This window comes from Calidris pugnax, unplaced genomic scaffold (assembly GCF_001431845.1).
Source record: "Calidris pugnax isolate Ruff unplaced genomic scaffold, ASM143184v1 scaffold12, whole genome shotgun sequence".
Lineage (NCBI taxonomy): Eukaryota > Metazoa > Chordata > Aves > Charadriiformes > Scolopacidae > Calidris > Calidris pugnax.
Window position 1 is genome coordinate 103335 of NW_015090767.1, and position 19448 is coordinate 122782.

Consider the following 19448-nt stretch of genomic DNA (forward strand, 5'->3'; position numbering starts at 1 on the left):
TTTTTTTTTTTTTAAATTAAAAAGGGAAGCCAAAAATCAGCTTAGCTAGAATTGAAGTTTGAAAAAAAAAAAAAAAAAAAAAAAAAAAAAATCCCTTTTTCTCCTGTCTTCCTGTCCTTTGCTACAAGCAGAAGCGTGGCAGTTAAGATGTTTCATTGTGCTTTCTTTACATGTGATGTAGTAATTACTTCCTTATATTTTCCTCTTTAAAAGGCTCCCATAAAAGCCACAGATACTTTAAAGGAAAATACAGTAGGAAGACAATTCTAGTAAAAAAGAGGACAGATTTATATTCTATTAGATAAAGATATAATCATTTAAAAATGAGAAAATTTTAATACTGGCTTTAGAATTAAATGTTCTTGCAGTTTTTCAGAACAGATGTCAAAACTGTTACTGCTGTTATAAAGGGACAGCTGGAACCACTTTGAACTGACAAAATAGGATTTCTTTGGTAGGCTTGGCAATTAGACAGAAGGAGTTACAAATTAATTTTTCTTTACAAGTATGAGTCAAGTTTTGAGTCACGCTTAAAGCAGCCTACACGTGACAGCCTTGTTGGATGAAAACTGGGGAGTTCTGTAAGTAATGGCAAACTGAGGAGAGCTGCTTCAGAGAGGGTGGGTTTGTCCAAACTAGTAATTTCTTAGTTTGTAATCCCCCTGAGGGACCCGATGGACGTTACTGGAGGAGAGCACTGCACAGAGAGGCACGGGCAGGGATGGAGCCCTTTCAGCCAGGCTGTGCGATGCACAGACCAACACTGATAACAATAAGCCCCAAGTCCCCGGTAGCGACAGCAAAACATTAATGTGGCTTGTCTTTCATCAGCAGTAACATGAAAACTCTCTAAAGGCTAATAATCTCTAACGACCACAGCCGTTATAACTAACATACTTTAACCTTGTTTTTTGACTCTCACCTTTAAACCTAGAAGTGTTTGTACAATATAAATTTCATACACTTTATGTTACTTAAAATTTGGTTTTCTTTCTTAATTAGAAGTAGAAAGGAAGGACAGTCAGATCTTAGCAATACCCGACATTTTAGGCAAAAAAGCCTATGTTCTTTAAATGACAGGAAATTGATTAAACCTGTTGAAAACATGGTGCAATTAAAAAAATCTGAGTGCACCTTCGGGGCCAAACAAACCTACCAAATTTTGCCTATCCATATAATCAAACGTACACATTTTTAAAAAGAACACGGGAGATCTCTAGGCTGAAGTGTAACTTGCACAAAAACGTGAAGCCTAGAGGTTTTTCCTAACGTATTTCCCCTATTATTCTCTCCAAGGCTTTGCTGTGAGTCTCCAAGTGATTCTGTCGCATCCGAAAGCCGTTTTCAAGCGTCGTGGTTCTCAGCCGGGAATGCAAGAATCCGATTTTCTGAAACAGATAACAACAGTGGAGGAACTGGAGCCAAAAGCAAACAACTGCACAAAGGTACCCATTTCCACACTTACTATGAATCTTCCATCTTGTCTGCAATGACCCTACTAACAGAACTGTTATTTTATAGGTTCTTGTATGGCACACACGAACAGAAAAAGTAAATTTAGCTAATGAGCCAAAATACCACCTGGACACAGTCAGTATTGAGGTATGACCTGGGGACAGAGCTGAACAGAAGCACAGGACAGGGGTGTGTCGGAACAGTCCACTTCTGCACGAGACCTTGTCATGGTCACCTGATGGACTTCTGTGGAAGCAAAAGGAAGCTGTCGAACACCCCAACAAGCCAATCATGTGGATGTGCTTTGTTCTAACTTGTTTGCATGCACTTCTGAGCTCATCTCTTAATAAACTGACACTTACCCTTGTTTTAAGGCTGTTTCCACATAGTAAAAACAATCAAGAGAAATGTGGCTGCAATGGAGCATTTTCAAAATCATCGTTTATGTATACACTTTTTGTATTTACCCAGCTTAATGGCGTAATTATATACTGATTTTAAATCACAGACTGTTGATCTAAGTATTTGCATAAAGAGCTCCTCCAAATCGAACATGTTTTCCTTCATTGAAAGTAGACTTCTTGAAGAAATAGCAGTCAGATAGGTCATACAATAATGAAATAAAAACCCACAATCATTTATGGATTTATCCTTTTAATATAGGGAAATAACATTTTATCATTACGAGGCACCATAAAATGTAAACACAATCACTGTCATAAACCTGGAAATTTCTGCAAAGAAAAATCTATCTGTTCACACTGAGTTCCCTTGTATGCATATTGTGTCGTTAGTTCGCAGCATTAATACTGTTGTGTGCCTCATCAGCCAGATCAGATACTTTATCACAGGAAACTCACATGGATCAAATGCTCATTTTTAAAAGAATAAACTATTGATTTGTAGAACTACAGCAACATCCAGGTTTATCTTTCTTTCAATAACCATATTCCCTGTTATGCACACCATAATAACATCACAGTGAAATGTATGATGAAACAAAATTTGTTTGATATACTAGAAAACATTGCTCAGTGATACATTTACATTCTATTTATATATCATTAAACATTTGTTCATACAGTACCTTCTACAGGATTACCGGGTAATTTGGGGGGGTCAGGGTTCATATTTTTGGCTATTACTAACATGATAGCTACATCCCTTATATGCAAACATTTGATCTAGAATTTTGAGGGGAAAAATTAAGTATGTGGTTAAGCAGCTTCTTAAATATATAGTCTATGAAATCATACGCATTGCATGAAAACGCTGCCAATGATACATAAATGTATTCTTGATTTGCTTTTCACTACATCAAATTTAAATCAATATAGACCACAACACGGTCAGTCAGTTATATTCTTAATCTGAACAGCTGGGGAAAAAGAAACAGAGTAGGTACATGGAAGGAGCAGTGAAAGGAAATGCATCTGAACAAGGAATGTCAGTCGCTGTTCCGGGTGAGACTTCCATTGCAACTTTCATTTCCAGAGTTGTGTGCTGAGAGTCTGACCAGAGGAGGTTCCAGTCCATCCTGCTGCTGTGCTGGGGGGCTGCCCAAAGCCCATCACGTTGCTGGAACTGCTGAGATTCATTCCAGCCATTTGCTGATTCATCTACAGAGCACACACATGAGCGAGTTAGCACTGCTGTGGAACACACCCACAGCCAGAAAGCAGCCAGCAAACTAGCAACACAGTTAAAGTACGTTTTCCCTGAAACTAGTATTTCTTATTAAATAGCAATATTGACTCAATGTAAGTTTCTAAGCCTGTTTCAAGAGGGCAGCTTTCCTGGAGCTGGTTTCTGTTCAGGTGGTCACCACGGCACATCCCGAGCAGCCGCGGGGCGTTCGTGTGGCGGCTGAACTCACGGGGGGTGACAGGGGAGCCCCGTGGGGCTCAGCTGTAAGAGCTGCTTTCAGCGTTTCACAGCGAACCAACAGAATTGTGGCAACTGCAATAAGGAAACACCAAAGCAAGGGACAGCCCTGCCTGCATTTGCAACTCTGGATGTGTTTTGTTCCTGCAATACTTCTCAAAATACCTCAAAATCTTGAATACGCAAGTTTTTGTAGCAATTGTCCATTTACTTCGGTGGCAATCAACAAAGAATGAGGCAGCTTTATAAACTTGGATATTATCTAAATCTAACTATTCTCTCTACTCAAGATACCGTTAATGTCTCAAAAACCAAATTAAATAATAGACACGAAATTAAAGATGATGTCTAGTTAAAGGTGGGAAAGAGTTCAAAATTCAGCACGTTCACTTCAGGGATGGTGCAAAAATATTTCTACTCTCTACAAATACTCTCCGGTCACTGTAATTTTCAGTGCCCAATGTAAAAGCATTCTTCAGGTTACTATCCCTTGCCTTCTAAAAAATGGACACTTATTGAGAAGCCAAAAACTTAGCTGTATAGACAGACAGAGTGAAGACGTCCCCTCTTATGAGTTCGAGAGCAAAAGAGCATTTGGAGCAATTAATAATCAGAGCCGATGAACAGGGATGTTGGATAAGCAACATTAGATTCAAGTTAGAGACAGCATTAGGTAAAAAATCAAGAGTTCAGGTAAACATGAGTGGACAATACTGGGTTGCAAAATGAAACACCGGTGGAAAAAAAAATGTTAAATAAACTGCAGACTAACATTTCAGGGTAAAATTGAGTACTGTGCGCTTTCACATGTGTATCTGCAAAAACAACCCATCACAGAGCATGGAAATTCAAAAAAGCTGATGAGAACATGCTTCACCTAGTTGTTAACCTCTTCTGGAGCAGAATTCTTTGAAAGTAGACTAAATCTATAAAGCATGCTTTTCTGGCGAGTAAAGCACTTTCTGGTGAGTTTCTGGTGAGAAACTGGTGAGTTTCTGCACTTTGGGCTGCAGTCAGGGACAGATGACAGTTCCCCTCCGGGCTGTGGGGTGTCACCGCGCCGGTAACACCCCATGGGCAACAGTACAGAACTGCGGTACGAGCTTGGCTGGTGAGCCAGCTCTTAATGTGTGTTTGATAAGAAGCATGACTTCAATTTCAAAGCTGTTACGAGTCTTTTTAGATACCTAAAAAAAGACTGTTAACAGTAAATCCACATATTTTTTTTTGGTTTGACATTTTGAAATTCTCACCTTTTAAAAATGACTTTTGAAAGCAGGATGTCAGCCTGCATTTCCAAACAGGGGGTGTTTTATCCATGTAGGAAAGAAATGCTGCTCACTTTCTCAACACCTGACTGAGGTGAGTAGACAGGACTGAGTAGAACAGTAAAAATAAATATATAAAATCTAAATAAGTCACTACGGTTAATTTCCAAAATTACTAGAATAGGCAGCATGGAATTATTAAATTGTTCTTATAATTCAAAGAACAGTATGAAAAAAATAGTTGCTATCAGTTGCCATACTGAACTCCAAGGGAATCATTTTGGTTTGTTCTGTCCCTCCCAAATAACTTCTCAAATACCTGATTTCAAGATGTTTCACTGGATAATGTACAATACAAATACAGCACTAAGTGCACACTAACACTTTTAGAGAACCTTTTAAACATGTTTAAGAAATTTAAAAAAAAAACAGCACAGAAATGCTACAGGTAAATAATGGATTAGCCTAAAATTAGCTACTGGAGACCGTTAGAGTGCAAAACACTGCACATTCCACTGAAATTTATCCTGAAGTCTGTAAATGGAAGTATTAATTGCTAATGGCTATCCTCAAGCAATTAAATTCTGCTTTTTGTTATAAGGCTGTGTTTACATTTCAATATTTTGTAACTGTAGCTAAGCTCACTTTTTACCAGGGTGGTTCAGACCCGGGATGAGAGTAGCTACAGAGGGAGAGAACTACCTTTGCTCTACTTTGGCAAAAACTATTCTCCGCTTATATGCTATTTGTCTTTAATTATTGACTGATTTTTGTTTCCCAGTACCTCTGAGCAGTTCACAGACCAGTGGTCTGTAACTGGGCTACCTCGCAACTTCCCTCCTACAGCCAAATGTTTGCTGAGAAGCTGTTGAAAAGCAGCATCTTTCCTAACGCACTCGTCTGGGAACAGCAAGTCTTTACCTGGGAGAGGTTCCATTGAGCCTGCTGGGTTTGCTGCAATCCGTATTTGTTTTGTGGCGTCACCATCTGTCCCACCATCCCACTCTGAGGTCCAACGACATTTTGAGGAAGTCCCATCACACCAGTTTGTGTAGTACCAGTAAATCCATTGGGCATTCCCATTCCTACCATGACGCCCGTGCTCTGTCCCATGACTGGCACCGACTGTCCCATCATGTTTCCCATCATCCCGCTCGCTGCAGGCACAGGAACCCCCATGGCCGGAAAGCCCTGAAAATGGGTTGATGGCTGTGTGGTAAATGGCATAGAAGACGATCCCATGAACATGCCTGTACCACAGAAAGGAAGATTTCAGCACAAGTGTTTTGTGATTTTCTCCCCATCCCCGTGAGTCAGAAGCGCACCGCAGCCATTTTAAAGGATAACTGTGTCTGGCTGTACATCTCTGCTCTTAATTTAGTGTCTGGTAAAGTCAGAAATTGCTTAAAACCTCTCGAAGGAAAAGCACTCTCTGCCAGAAGGTAACTGCCAAAAAGAGTTTGGCAAATCCTTGTGGGGAACCAGGAGCTTTGCATCACTGTGCTGGCAGCCTTTGTTTTCACACAAACACGGCTCAAACGAAGCTCTGAGGCCTGTGCCGATGCCAGCAGCCTGCCCTTTGCGCAGCGGAGACTCGGACCCGACGCCATCAATTAGACAGCAGAAGCTAAATTCACAGATCTTTCAGTAAATTGTATACCTGATAATTTGAACAGCTATAAATAAATTAAAATCTCACTATTTTTATTTATTTTATTTCATTAATTTTCTCATTTTTATAAATGGTAAAAATAAGAACCTTCATGCGAATGTAGGTAGCAGGGTACCCACCCTTCATTTTACACTAGTAGGAGATAACTGTTGTAGGTAAAGCTTAAAATAAGGCTGCAATGGAGCCTTTTGAAAATTATTTACCCGGAGCACTTTGCTGCTGCATGGTTCCTGTGCCATACAGTGATAAGATGGAGTCTTTGGAGAGTGGTTTTTTTGCCAACTCCTCGGATTTTGTTGTTTGCTCAGTGAACAGATCAAGATCCCCCGACGCCGCAGACAAGGAGGCAGCTGCTGGTTTAGTAGAAGTGCTCTGGGAAATAAAGGTTAAGACAGGCACTGAATAAAACCGGCAAAAGACATAAAGTTAATTATTTACTGCACATCCCCACTCCTAAACCAAATAAAAACCAGCTCATTTACAGAAATTAATTTTAAGCAAACGAGGATTTAAAAAGATGTTGTGTGACCAAAGGCAGAAGCGCAGCACCTAAATAGGGAAAAAGGGCTGGACCAGGCGGTGGTTACAAAACAAGGAAAACTCAATCCCCGAGCAGTGCCAGGGCGGACACGCAGCAACATTCCTGTTGCTCCTACATTGTTCATCAGTGAGAAGCATAAATCATGAGCTGTAGTCAGACTATGAAAAATAATTAAGAAATCAATAAGGAGATTACAATTCACATCTCATTAATCCTCTCACAGGCAGAACAGATTAGAGAAGAGCTAAAACAAAAGATTAAGTGCTTTGGAGTGTACGACTACCACTGAGATGAACGGTATTTTTGGAGAAAAGGAAAAATAAAATTTCAGGTGATCTACTTAAATTAATAAAATACTAAATATCTGAATTTTTTTTTTTTTATAATTGGCTTAGAGTTTTTAAAATTAATAAAATAAAAAAATTTTTTTTTTTTATAATTGGCTTAGAGTTTTTAAGCACATTTCATTTATTGAGAAAGTGTAATTATCTAGAACTTGCTGTAGTCCACAACTGAAAAACTAAAATACAGGCAGGCTGTCAGGCTTTTTACTGCACTTGTTCTGAGATGTTTTGTAAAAAAATTACATCTAGGTGTCTTTTAGTGCTGTTACCAGTGGGAACTTTCAATGCAAATCATAGAAAGGTTCAGGTTGAAAGGGACTTAAAGATGATCGAGTTCCAACCCCCCTGCCCTGGGCAGGGACACCTCCCACCAGACCAGGTTGCTCCAAGCCCCCTCCAGCCTGGCCTTGAACCCCTCCAGGGATGGGGCAGCCACAGCTTCTCTGGGCAACCTGGGCCAGGCTCTCACCACCCTCACGGCAAAGAATTTCTTCCCGAGATCTAATCTCAATCTCCCCTCTCTCAGTTTAAAACCATCACCCCTCGTCCTGTCGCTCCACTCCCTGACAAGAGTCCCTCCCCATCTCTCCTGTAGCCCCTTCAGGTACTGAAAGGCCGCTCTAAGGTCTCCCCGGAGCCTTCTCTTCTCCAGGCTGAACAACCCCAACTCTGTCAGCCTGTCCTCACAGGAGAGATGCTCCAGCCTCTGATCATCTTTGTGGCCTCCTCTGGACTGCTTCATCCTGGTGGCCTTGCATAGCTCAGAACCAGTTGCCTCAGATGCTTCACTTGAAAGCACCTCTTCGGTTTTGCAGGCAGCGAGCCAGTTCCATAGTTGCAAGTCTTCAAGTGGAGCTGGAGCCACTTTCTCAGTGCCAGAAGGCACCAGCTTCTATTCCACGCCTTCTCCAGAGTTTGCACTGACCACTCTGCCAGGAGCAGACTCTGCCTGTGTCACCACTGCAATTGGGGTCCTGAAGCTGCTGTGCCCCTGAGAACATCCTGTCTCCCTTCCATCCTCTCTGATGCAGCACAGCCTGCTCACGTCCTGCCATAACTCCTCTACCTCATCATACAGCTCTTGAAGAACAGCACACTCCTGCAGGAAGGAAGACCATCTCTCGTGGCCTCAGGGAGAGGGGCCCAGGCACTCCACCCCACAGCCCGTGACTTTCAGGGCTATGCCCACCATCTGAAGCTCTGTCTGTGTCACAGCCTGGCAGGGATCGCTGCTCCAACATCTGCAAACTGAAAGAGATGTGGCAGCGGGGCAAATGGAAGAGGAAGGTGGGCAGTGGGACACCTGCAGCAGGAAGAGCTGGCACACGTGCCCTTCCCTGCTACCTGCAGGTCTCTGGCAGGGGCTGGCACCCTGCAGGATGCGGGAACGGGCTGTGGAAAAACAGCCCTCTGCTGTTTCTCATTTATATGCTGATATGTTGTGACCCCACATAACATCTTCAATTTCTCCCCGCTGACTGGAAAAGCGACCTGCATTCCAGGGGAGGAGGGAAAACACAGCCTAGGACATCATTCTTATGTAAGCAAGTAACACAGTACACTATTCAGGTCTTAAATTCTGTGTACAATTCTTGTCCTTTTTATCTTTGCAGTCTCTATGTACTTGCTGGTTATTTCAACTCTTCCTATGTTTGATTTTGCAGATTTTGTTTTTAGACATCTAGACAGTTCCACTGAGAAAACATCAGCTGTTATTTCCTGGTAATAACTGATAAGGAAATGAGCACTCAGCTATATTCAGTTCAGAGAATCAAAGAAAAACATTGAGAAATTTCACCTGCTCTCTTGCTTTAAGAAATTATCAGCAATACCTGAAAAAGTCAGATGAAGATGTCTATCACTGTCTCGAGTGATACACATAAGAACATAATTATCCTTACAATAAGATTAAAAATTCAAATGTATTTCTTCCCAAATATTCAGTACTCACAGCAAACAATGTAGCATTTTCTTTGCAAGCAACCTTTTCTAGACTTGAGGACTTGTATCTCTCCTGCAGCCTCATTTCTAACTCTTTCTTCAGATTTCCCTTCTCTAGAACATAAAATATTTTTCCTTTCCAGCTGGTCCATTCTGGTTTTGAAGTATGATGCCTATTGTTCCCCTGTGTTTCACTTAAGGCATTTCCAGCATCAAAGAGAACATGATCACAGAATCACAGGATGGTTTGGGTTGGAAGGGACCTTAAAGCTCAGTTAGTCTAACCCCTCTGCCACGTGCAGGGACACCTTCCGGTAGGATTAAGTTGCTCAAATCCCCATACAACCTGGTCTTGAACACCTTCAGGGAGGGGACATCACAACTCTGGCCAATCTGTTCCAGTCTCACACTAAAGAATTTCTACGTAAGTCTAAATCTACCTCTAAATCTATCTTCCTAGTCTAAATTTACCCTCTTTCAGTTTAAAACTGTTATCCCTCATCCTATTGCTTCACTCCCTGACAAAGAGTCCTTCTCCAGCTCTCCTGTAGCCCACTTCAGGTACTGGAAGGTCACTATAAGGTCTCCCTGGAGCCTTCTCTTCTCCAGGCTGAACAATCCCAACTCTCTCAGCCTGTTCTCACAGAGAGGTGCTCCTCTCAGGAGAGGTGCTCCAGCCCTCTGACCATCTTTGTGGCCCTCCACTGGACCTGCTCCAACAGGTCCATGTCCTTCCTGTGCTGAGGACTCCAGGGGTGGATGCAGTACTGCAGGTGGGGTCTCACCAGAGCAGAGAGGGAGAATCACTTCCCTCGCCCTGCTGGCCACACTTCTTTTGATGCAGCAAAATGACGATAGACAAAATTCTAGAAAAAAAGTTAGTCATTCACATATTGGTCTTTACCGGTCCTGTACAAATTCAACAGTTTTTATTAGCATCCAGCTGTAGAGAACAGTAGGAAGAAATATTCTCAGTGTTTTAGAAAACTGTAACAAAGACATATCTGAAAGCAGAGTAAAGGTTCATACATCTGAATGCTCAAGTCACCTTTGAAAAAGGAAAAACAAATGCTTTTGTTTTCATTTGAAAATCATGCCTTGGTTATGTCAATGGTCATAAATCCTAAGGTTTGCAGATACCATGCTGTTTCAGTCTCATAATAAAACATTCAAACAGAAATTTCTGTGCTCCACAGTGCCATAAAAACATATGCATTTAGTACTATATGCTGCCTTTCCGGTTAAGCTAGAAAAGAAAAGCAATCCCGTGAAAAATCAAGTCATATATTGCTTCTACAAATGAGTTTAAGAAGCATCATTAAATTCCCTTTTCTTTCAATGTTTGCAAATCCCACTGTGGTATCTCAGAAGCACCTACTGTACAGAACACCACGGTAAATAACTCTGAGCAAGAAAGCAAGCCACACTATTCCACACTTGATCCCTTCTTCATTTTTTTAATTCAATGCATTCTCTTAAAATATATACAAACAAGTGCTACTCATCTCAACTTAAGAACTGGCCATGGATTTCTGCTCGATATCTTCCAAATCCAAATGTAGGGACTGAATGTTAGGATTATTGAACTTGACTGAGCTCTAGTTTATGTCCACTTTCCCATTTGCAGCCCCACACAAAATAGTTACACCACTTCTTTACATCAAGAAATTAAACAGACTGAATTCTTAAAATCTCTCATTATGAAGCACCATTTCCAGTCTCCAATATCCTCCTGACTCTCCTCTGAATCCCATACAACTTTTATCCATATTACAAGCTGAAAGATCTTGCAAAATACTCACACCACTGCCAAATGAGAGGCACCCTCAACTGCTGCCCAGCACCGGTTCCCAGACTAGACACCACCAACCCGAAACACCTGCGGGGCCTTTTTAATCCTAAAGCAAAACAGAATATCCCCTTTGTCCCAGTTACCAAACAATCCATGTAATCAGCATTGGAAATCTATTTTCTGCTACCAACCCAACTCTCAATTGGTTCTAATACATTTGCTTTGAGAAAGAATTAAGAATGGAAGATAACCAAGAATTAAATGTTGTAAAATGCCATAAGGACTGTATATTTGATAAAAGTTCTGTTTCTGTACCTGATTATGGTACTCAGAAAAAAAGCAAAATGTCACTAAAAATCTGGTTTGTTAACAGCAAGTAAACACATTCATGCTTTCTTCTATGCAAACAAGGTGATACTTACCAGATATGTAGAATAATATCCTTTCTACTGCTTTTTAATCCATGTAGTCTGTCATACTTGGTCTAGAAACCAGCAGAGTAAGAGGTTGCCCCGAGAAGCTGTGGCTGCCCCATGCCTGGGTTCAAGGCCAGGCTGGATGGGGCTTTGAGCAACCTGCTCTGGTGGGAGGTGTCCCTGCCCAGGGCAGGGGGTTGGAACTTGATGATCTTTAAGGTCCCTTCCAACTCTAACCATTCTATGATTCTATAAACTACATGTATCAAAATATTTCTCTCACAGAAGGTCTAGTGACCAATCTTTATCATAGAAATGCACTTTAAATGATCTATTCTTTAACTGCTAATACATGTAATTCAATATATTTTAGCAGCCATTATTTAACCCATCACCAACTATCATCATCCAAAGAATCACCATTCACTTTGGTTTCTCACACTTAAATATCTAGCCTTCTTTTGGATTTATGTATTGATTCTACAGCTAAATCACTGCTAAACCTGCAGGTCACATCACTTGCTCGTGGAATAGAAACAAGAGAAAGCTGAAATTCTGAAAGGCCTCAGAGAAGACTCATTAGTGAACATTAATAACAACCAATAATCTTTTCTGTTGAGCAGAGGGCAACTACATACAGAAGTCATCACTTCAATCTTCAGAAAGGCAGGAAAGGGGGAAAACAAAGCCAAGTCGATCCATTACATGTGTCACTACCACTGGCCCATTTATTAGGGCCTAAGTGGAAACTTCAGGATTCTAGATTTGAATTTACTCAATCTACACTAAAACTGGATACATTAAAAAGCTCAGTGAAGCTACAAACGAGTTGCCACTTTTCACATCTCCCTCCTCTATTCCGTCTATCAGTTCTGACATAACCCAGTAATAAGCACATTCCTCTATTTCCGTCTATCAGTTCTGACATAACCCAGTAGAACAGCAGACAACAAGCACTCAGATACTGTTCTTTCTGGCACTTTGAACAGAGACTTCCACAACAGCCAAGAAGAGGAGCTGCAGCTTTAAGTATCTTCTTTGTCTTTCCCAAAGCTGCCTTTCTCAGCTACAACAGGCACGGCAACGGGGTGTCTTCCAAACCACCACGGCTGTAGGAGAGAATCACAGACTGGTCTGGGCCAAAAGGGACCTGCAAAGGCCATCTAGTCTGACCTCCCCCCAGTCAGCAGGGACACCCCCAGCTAGACCAGGGAGCGAGCCAGGTACAGGGGTTGTGCTACCCTTCCTTGAAGACAGAAAGATGTACAAATTCCAAGATGAGACAAAACCAGATCAGCCCAGGAAGCAAGATTTGTCTTTCTTGATATCCGTTCTTGTTTTTGAGTGTGAAGCTTGAGACACCAAATTTTTAGCAGCTCTTAAGACAGATGCACCTGCTGTATCCTTTCCTGATGCTGTATCATAACAGCATCACAATGCAATAAGGGGTCCTTAAAAAGTATGACTTAAACCCAATAACCTGAGAATATCAAGTAAGAATACATTAAGCAATACCTATAAAAAAAAAAGAACAAGACAAAAGAATATAAATTAGAAGAAAACATGACTACCATCACTAGGGTAAGACAGAATCCAATATAGCTGGATAACTAGCTGGAATCAGAAGAGAAGATCATATTATCTCCTAATTCTGTATCCAAGCAGCATGGAAGCCTGAAGAGGTAAGAAAAATATAGCCATAACAGCTGAAGAGTCTCCAGCCATGAGTGTTGAGAAGTCTGCATTCCTTCTGTGTGAATGAAAAATTCCTTGAAGAAAAATATGCACGTACACACACATATTTACATGCACATATAACTAAATAAATGTTACCTGAGCAGGAGGTACAGCAGCTGCTGGTAAAGGATTAGAGATCATTGGACCGAAGATATCCAGGTCATCGTTCAGAGCTGTGACAGCGGCAGTGCCTCCGTTTGTAACCGAACCTTCAGTTGGACCATCTTAAAAAGACAAAAGAATCACATTTAACGTCAAAATCATTAATATTTTAACAGCATGAGAATTGAGCTGCCCATTCCCTCGGACCCCACCCCCATCAAAGATGCATCTTATCTCAGAGATAGGACATTTCTCAGACTGTGATATTTGATATTGTTCCGATTTTGGAAGGACTTCTTTCCCTAAAAAGACTACTGTGCTTTACCAAACAACAACCAAAACAAAACCAAAAACCCCAACCAAGCACTTAGAGACTTCCCCAAGTCCAGCCACGCCAATTTATCAGTACACATTGCTCATTTTTCAAGTACACCAACATTTTGAGTGAGAATTTAAACAGATGTCTTACAAGAAGGCCCCAGCTTGGTAACCGTGTATCAGACAAAATACACTGACAGGTGTTCTTGAATTTAAATTTCTATTTTAGAATCTATAAAGTTATTCTTGATACGCTCATTTACTCAAGGGCACATGATTAAACTGTGCATTAGGAAAAATGTCCATCTTCCCTCTTTTTCAGAAGTACTTTGCAGTGACTATGGTGCAGCTCCCCGGACCAGCCCCGGTGCTGTCACCACCTCAACCCCCCAGTGATGCCACAGGAGTGAGCACATGCAGGACAAAAAAAGGGCTGAAGAATTAGGCTTATAAGGAGGACTGCAAGGAAATACTTCAAAAGATGTAGGGACAAAAATATCACAAAATGCTTTTATGTGATACAGAAACCATTTCTCATTGGATTTTAAGCTGTTGGAGAACAAGTGGAAGAACTGGCTAATAGATTTTATCGCTAAGCATATCACAAGTGGGTTGCCATTACACAGAGCTTGACAAATACAAAGGTGAGCGTCGATTCTGCTGAACCCCATTGATGACTGCAGAGTGTTAACAGCAAATTTCAGAAAGCTTTTTTAGGTAAAATAAGGAGTTAAGTCTCAAACTATTCAATACCCACTGCAGAAATCAGACTTCTCTGGCAGAAACAAACCAGCTGAATTGAGCCAAAACTCTCCAAATGAGACATTGCCATGACAACTGGCACAGCTGTTTATATATACTGCAGGAAGGTAAGTATCCTAAAATCACTAGATTTCAGTACACTGAAAATACTACTGCTCACATCGTAGAACAATTTCTACCTGCTGCTTTGACACGTGTACAGAACAAGCTAAGGCACATTTACACCCCCTCCAGCCCTGTGCCCCACGCTGTGTCCCCCCCTGGCTCCGGGGGGACAGGGGGTCCCCCCCACGACAGCCCCAGCCAGGCCCGGGGGGTGGCAGGGGGCTGGGAGAGCCCTTAGAGATGGCAGCGTGGGGGGGGGGCTGTTGCCGCCTGAGGGTAAACCCCCGGAGAATACAGACCCCCAGCTTCAAACGGCATCAAGGCCATGAAGAAATGGTTGCTGTATGTTCCAGAAAAACAGTCACAGTCCTCTTTTCACTAAACGGTCGGGTTTTGCGGTGCCCACCCCCGTCACAGCCACCTGCCCCAGTGAGGAGACCCCTCGCTCTGATACGGCCAGAGAAGCTGGCTAATTAGTAAAGAGCACACTCAAGGGAGGGTATTTAAAATCAAACCCTGGGAAGCCTCTAATGCTCATTTAAATTAACCCAGTGCCATCCCTCATGCAATTGCAATGTTATTTGCCATATGCTACAAAACAACCACAGAGGACTGGTATTGTATTTTTCTAAGAAAAAAGATGTAACAGAACAAAATAGTTAAGTTTATTATTTAGGAGATCTCTCTTTGCTCTCCTCTTCTTTTTTATTTAAGAACACAAATAACTGGCAGACCATAGCAAGACTGTCTCCCTGCATGTCAAATATTACAATTTTTCATTTCTTTGTTCTGCCACATGCAAATCACTGCCGTCGGAGACAACCCTTCCCTGCAGCCCAGGACATTGATAAGTTGGAATAAAATAGCAGAAACGATAACAAACACCAGTGGCAATCACTTGACTGAGGGAGCTGTCACAAAAGGCAGACAAGATTTTTGTCTGTTCAGTCCTACGAGAAGGCCCTGCGCTCTGGAACAACCCCTCCAGCAGATCACCCATCAGAGATGCCTTCCCTTCTTCCTTCTGCCGCCTCCCAGCTCTGAGGGAAGGCGGCCCCCCTTTAGCTGCCCTACACAAAAGGATTTCTTTATTTTCAAGATAAAGGCTGCCACTGCTGTATATATGAAAACTTGACACACAAGTCATGAATGTCAAAATCCAACAATGTGGAAGCTACCACCCTCCATGCATATCTGTATCCAGTCTTACTGCAGAGATGCTAACCTTTGTGCCCTAGTACATACAAGAAATGTGGCAGAGCTATAGCTGCTACAGAAACCTCCACTTCCAACTGACTTCAGTATATGTAAAATCCCCAGTACATTTTTAAAGCACTTACTGCCCCTTTTTAATACAAGGAATTATGAAACAACCAAATGAAAGGGTACTGGTTTGCAATTCTTTGGGAGCTATATGCACGCTTGTGGGACTACTTCATATACACAAATTATTTTATACTCCAAGTTAGTATCAAACATGAACATTAATAGCTTGGCATTTGCAAATTCTCAAATCCACTCCATGTCAATGGGAAATTGAGACCAAACTGGGCATGCTAGCAATGTAGAGCAGACCCAAATAACAACTGGCAAGTATATTATATATAATATATTGGCAAGCATTATATATATATTATATTATATATAATATACCAGCAAGTTAAGTTTTCCTAAAGCTTCTTTTGAGGTCACTCTGCAGACAGGCAGTTCAAAAAATATCTCCCCAAAGATTAACTGTTTCAGATAAATTTAGAAATGAATCGTGCATAATTTTCATGCAAAAGGATTGTCTGGAATTAATATTTTAATGTTCTCATTTTCTCAGTGAGGCACATGTATTAAAAAAAAACATCTCTCTTGTCGTATTCCAAAGTGGATGTTTCTGTGAATATAAAAAAAGGTTAACATGTTAAGACCGAAAATTTAAATGTAATCATTTACTAAAACAAGCATTTCACATCTTTAGAACACTCACGAAATAACACATTTGCAAGAACATAGTATTTTTCAAGTATTTAATACGCTGCTTACAAAATAATACTATGAAAACCCAGGTTTTTGCTAGATCGCTTCTGTAAGAGAGTTATTTGTTAATGTACATACCTTTCATCTCTTACTGAATTTTACACTAAAAAGAAATATTTGTCTGTCTGTAACAGTGCGGAAACCAGACATTTTGAATTACTGTTTACAAAATGGTTTTAAGTCTGTATGAACAGAATCCTGTCTACCAATTTCTCAAAAACATAATAGTTGAAATATTTATATCTTCTAAAAAGAGACAGCAAAAAAAGCAAATAGCAAGAAAGATCTGCTCTTAAACCTCGCACTATGTTTCTGAAACTCATCTTCTGTGGGGCAAACTATTTACAAGAACTTGGTTACTAAACTGCCATGTATTTTTACATGTACAATGATTTCTGACAGCCATACCAAGACTTGAAACAGAGGAAGAATATGCACATGATTATTTATTACACCAAATTACTAGAAACGCAGAACTGAGGCAAATAGTTCAATGCTTTAAACAAAATCTGGGACAAAGATACAAGCAAGGTTTGCCTGTCAAAAATTATTGTGGAATTATTTACTGCATTAGTAAAATTTTATTTATTGGCAAATCCTTTGCAGAAGTGAAAAAGCATTCACTGGGAGGCTCTTTCTATATAATACTTTTCAAAATAAAATGTGGAAAACCAGAAAGCTAACAATGCTGTATGCCTTAAGTGGTTGCAAACATTTTCATATGGGTAGATATATCCTAAAATTATGCTTAGCTAAGCAATGTATGACATATATGCCCTTATGTTTTTTTTATTATTTCATAAATGTAGCTTTCCAACTTATGACCAACCACGCTGCTCCGGTACTTACTGAACAGTATGGACAGAAGTACCTTTCTCAGATATGCAACATTCAGCTACGTTTCATACCAGGATTAAGCTCTCAAAGCTTCACAGAATTCCTTCAGAGAGTACTTCCAACCCACAGATGGGATGCACAGCTTTTAGCATATCCTATTTTATATCCAACCATGCTGGATAAATGTCCCACAGATCACATTCAGTAAATGACAGCAACATAGTAAATCTCTTTTCTCCTGGTCATTCATTATAACTTACTACAATGGTTATTCCAAAATGTGCAATTGTCTATTTTATGAAGGGTGCATCTAAACATGGTAAATAATGCAGAATATATAAAATGCACTTTCCATCTTACTGATGATTCAGTGCGATAATATAGTTTAAAAATAGTAATTTTTCATTTTTCCTGTATGCTGAAATAATTTCTAAGTGACATACCTTGACAAACAGAATGGTCCAAAATTGCCCGTGCAATATTCCAAGAAAACATTCCCACTATCATACATAAGTATCGTATCATTTTTTACAAGTATTTTAAAAAAGTGTCTTTATGCACATCAGTCTGGCAAGTGGAGACACCTAACTTGTAAGACAAAGCCCCAAAATAACAAGCAGCACAGAGCACAAGGTTAGCACCAGTGGGATGAAAATACAGCGCTGTCACGTCAGTGCTGAAGGACTGACATGCTGTATTTCCAGTAATACCCCTACTAAAAATAAAATCCCATATTATTGATTTTAGCATCAGTTTTAAGTTCCTCCACATTCAGTGGGGCACACTCTCAGTGTGGACAAGATCCAACTAATTACAGAGATAATTTAAAAGCTGCTTCAGTTTTAGCCTACAGGAGTCGGCTGGGATTTCTCATAGCTTGGGAAAAGAATTTGCGGTTGTACAGCAAGAACACTAAGGCTATTGCTTGTGGAGAATGTCACGATATTTAGCTTGTACATGTCCATTTCTCCACCTTTCTGCGTGTGGAGTATTGAGCTAAAAATCTTCTCTGAATCAAAAGGCCAAAAGTCACAAATGTTTATGTACTGGATCATCAAGAAGTGAATATCCAAACACTATCTTAATAATAAATGCCCCGAACAGGATCTCAAGGGAACCACATGAATCTATTTAAAAACGTTCAGAAGAAACACAAACATGATAGTACATGTAAAGTACATTTGCAAATTCTAAAGAAAAATAAAAAACAATTTCCTTTTAGAAAATTATCTTGTCTTAGCTACAATTCCCACAGGTAAGTCCTATCTCACAGAATGTTTACCTTCTAATGAGGTCACTATTAAAAACCCAAGTGAGACAAACAGAGCATAAGTTAACTCCACACCCAAAGCCAGCACTGGGCCTTACTCAAGAAAATACTTTGCAAGTGGCTGTGATGCTTTGAAAGCCAAAACTTATTCTAGCATGAATTATGATCCATTAGAATTACTTAATCTGCTATCACAAGCAATTCTGATCTGCCCTCGTAAAAGCTACTACTGTTTTTCATTTGCAGAAATGAAGTCCTAAGAGTCCTCATTAGAAACACGTCCACTCAATAAGAAGAATCCATTTTAATATTGTTTGATATGACATAGCAAACATTTTAATCAGCAGCGTGCTGCTGCAGCAACAAATGCAAATGGGATCCTGGGCTGCATCCACAGGGACATTACTCCCAGAGAGAGACCCGAGACCACCCCACCCTACCCCGTGCTTGGCATCCCACACCTGAGGTCTGTGCCCAGCTCTGCCTCCCAGGACTCAAGAAAAACGCCGACAGAGAGAGTCCAAAGGAGGGCCACAAAGATGGCCAAAGGGCTGGAGAACCTGCCCTACCAGAAAAGACTGAAGGAGTTAGGTCTTCTCTCCCTGAGGAAAAGAAAGCTCAGGAGAGACCTCATCACAGCACGCCAGTACTTATAGGATGGCTACAAAGAGGACGGAGGGGCTCTCTTCACAAGGAGCCACGTAGAGAAGACAAGAGGCAACAAGTACAAGTTGCAGCAGGACAGGTTTAATCCCAACATAGGAAAGAAATATTTCACGGTGAGATCAATCACTAGAACAGCCTCCCACGGATGAGGCAGAGTCCCCATCACTGGAGGTTTTCAAGAAGCCATCAGACAGGATGCTAGATAATCTCATCTAGGCTCCCTTTCCCATATGTTGGGCCAGATGATCTTTTCAAGGTCCCCCCCAACCTGGCCTGGAATCAGCTACGGTTGAAGTGATTTTTTTTTTAATAT

General features: G+C 40.8%; 2 protein-coding genes across 2 annotated transcripts in view; one reads left to right on the forward strand and one right to left on the reverse strand.

Moving 5' to 3' along the window:
- Positions 1-2007, forward strand: part of B3GAT2 (beta-1,3-glucuronyltransferase 2) — a 19730-nt gene extending 17723 nt beyond the window's left edge. The window contains exons 3-4 of the mRNA XM_014936879.1: positions 1297-1445; positions 1522-2007. Of these exons, the coding sequence (XP_014792365.1) occupies positions 1297-1445; positions 1522-1608 (236 nt within the window). The 3' untranslated portion in view covers positions 1609-2007. The remainder of the gene's footprint in view (positions 1-1296; positions 1446-1521) is intronic.
- An 85-nt stretch (positions 2008-2092) lies between these two features.
- The window catches only part of SMAP1 (small ArfGAP 1), a 92463-nt gene continuing 75107 nt past the window's right edge, over positions 2093-19448 (reverse strand). The window contains exons 10-13 of the mRNA XM_014936850.1: positions 13147-13274; positions 6483-6651; positions 5529-5857; positions 2093-3074 (exon numbers count right to left, since the gene is read on the reverse strand). Coding sequence (XP_014792336.1) covers positions 2940-3074; positions 5529-5857; positions 6483-6651; positions 13147-13274 — 761 coding nt within the window. The 3' untranslated portion in view covers positions 2093-2939. The remainder of the gene's footprint in view (positions 3075-5528; positions 5858-6482; positions 6652-13146; positions 13275-19448) is intronic.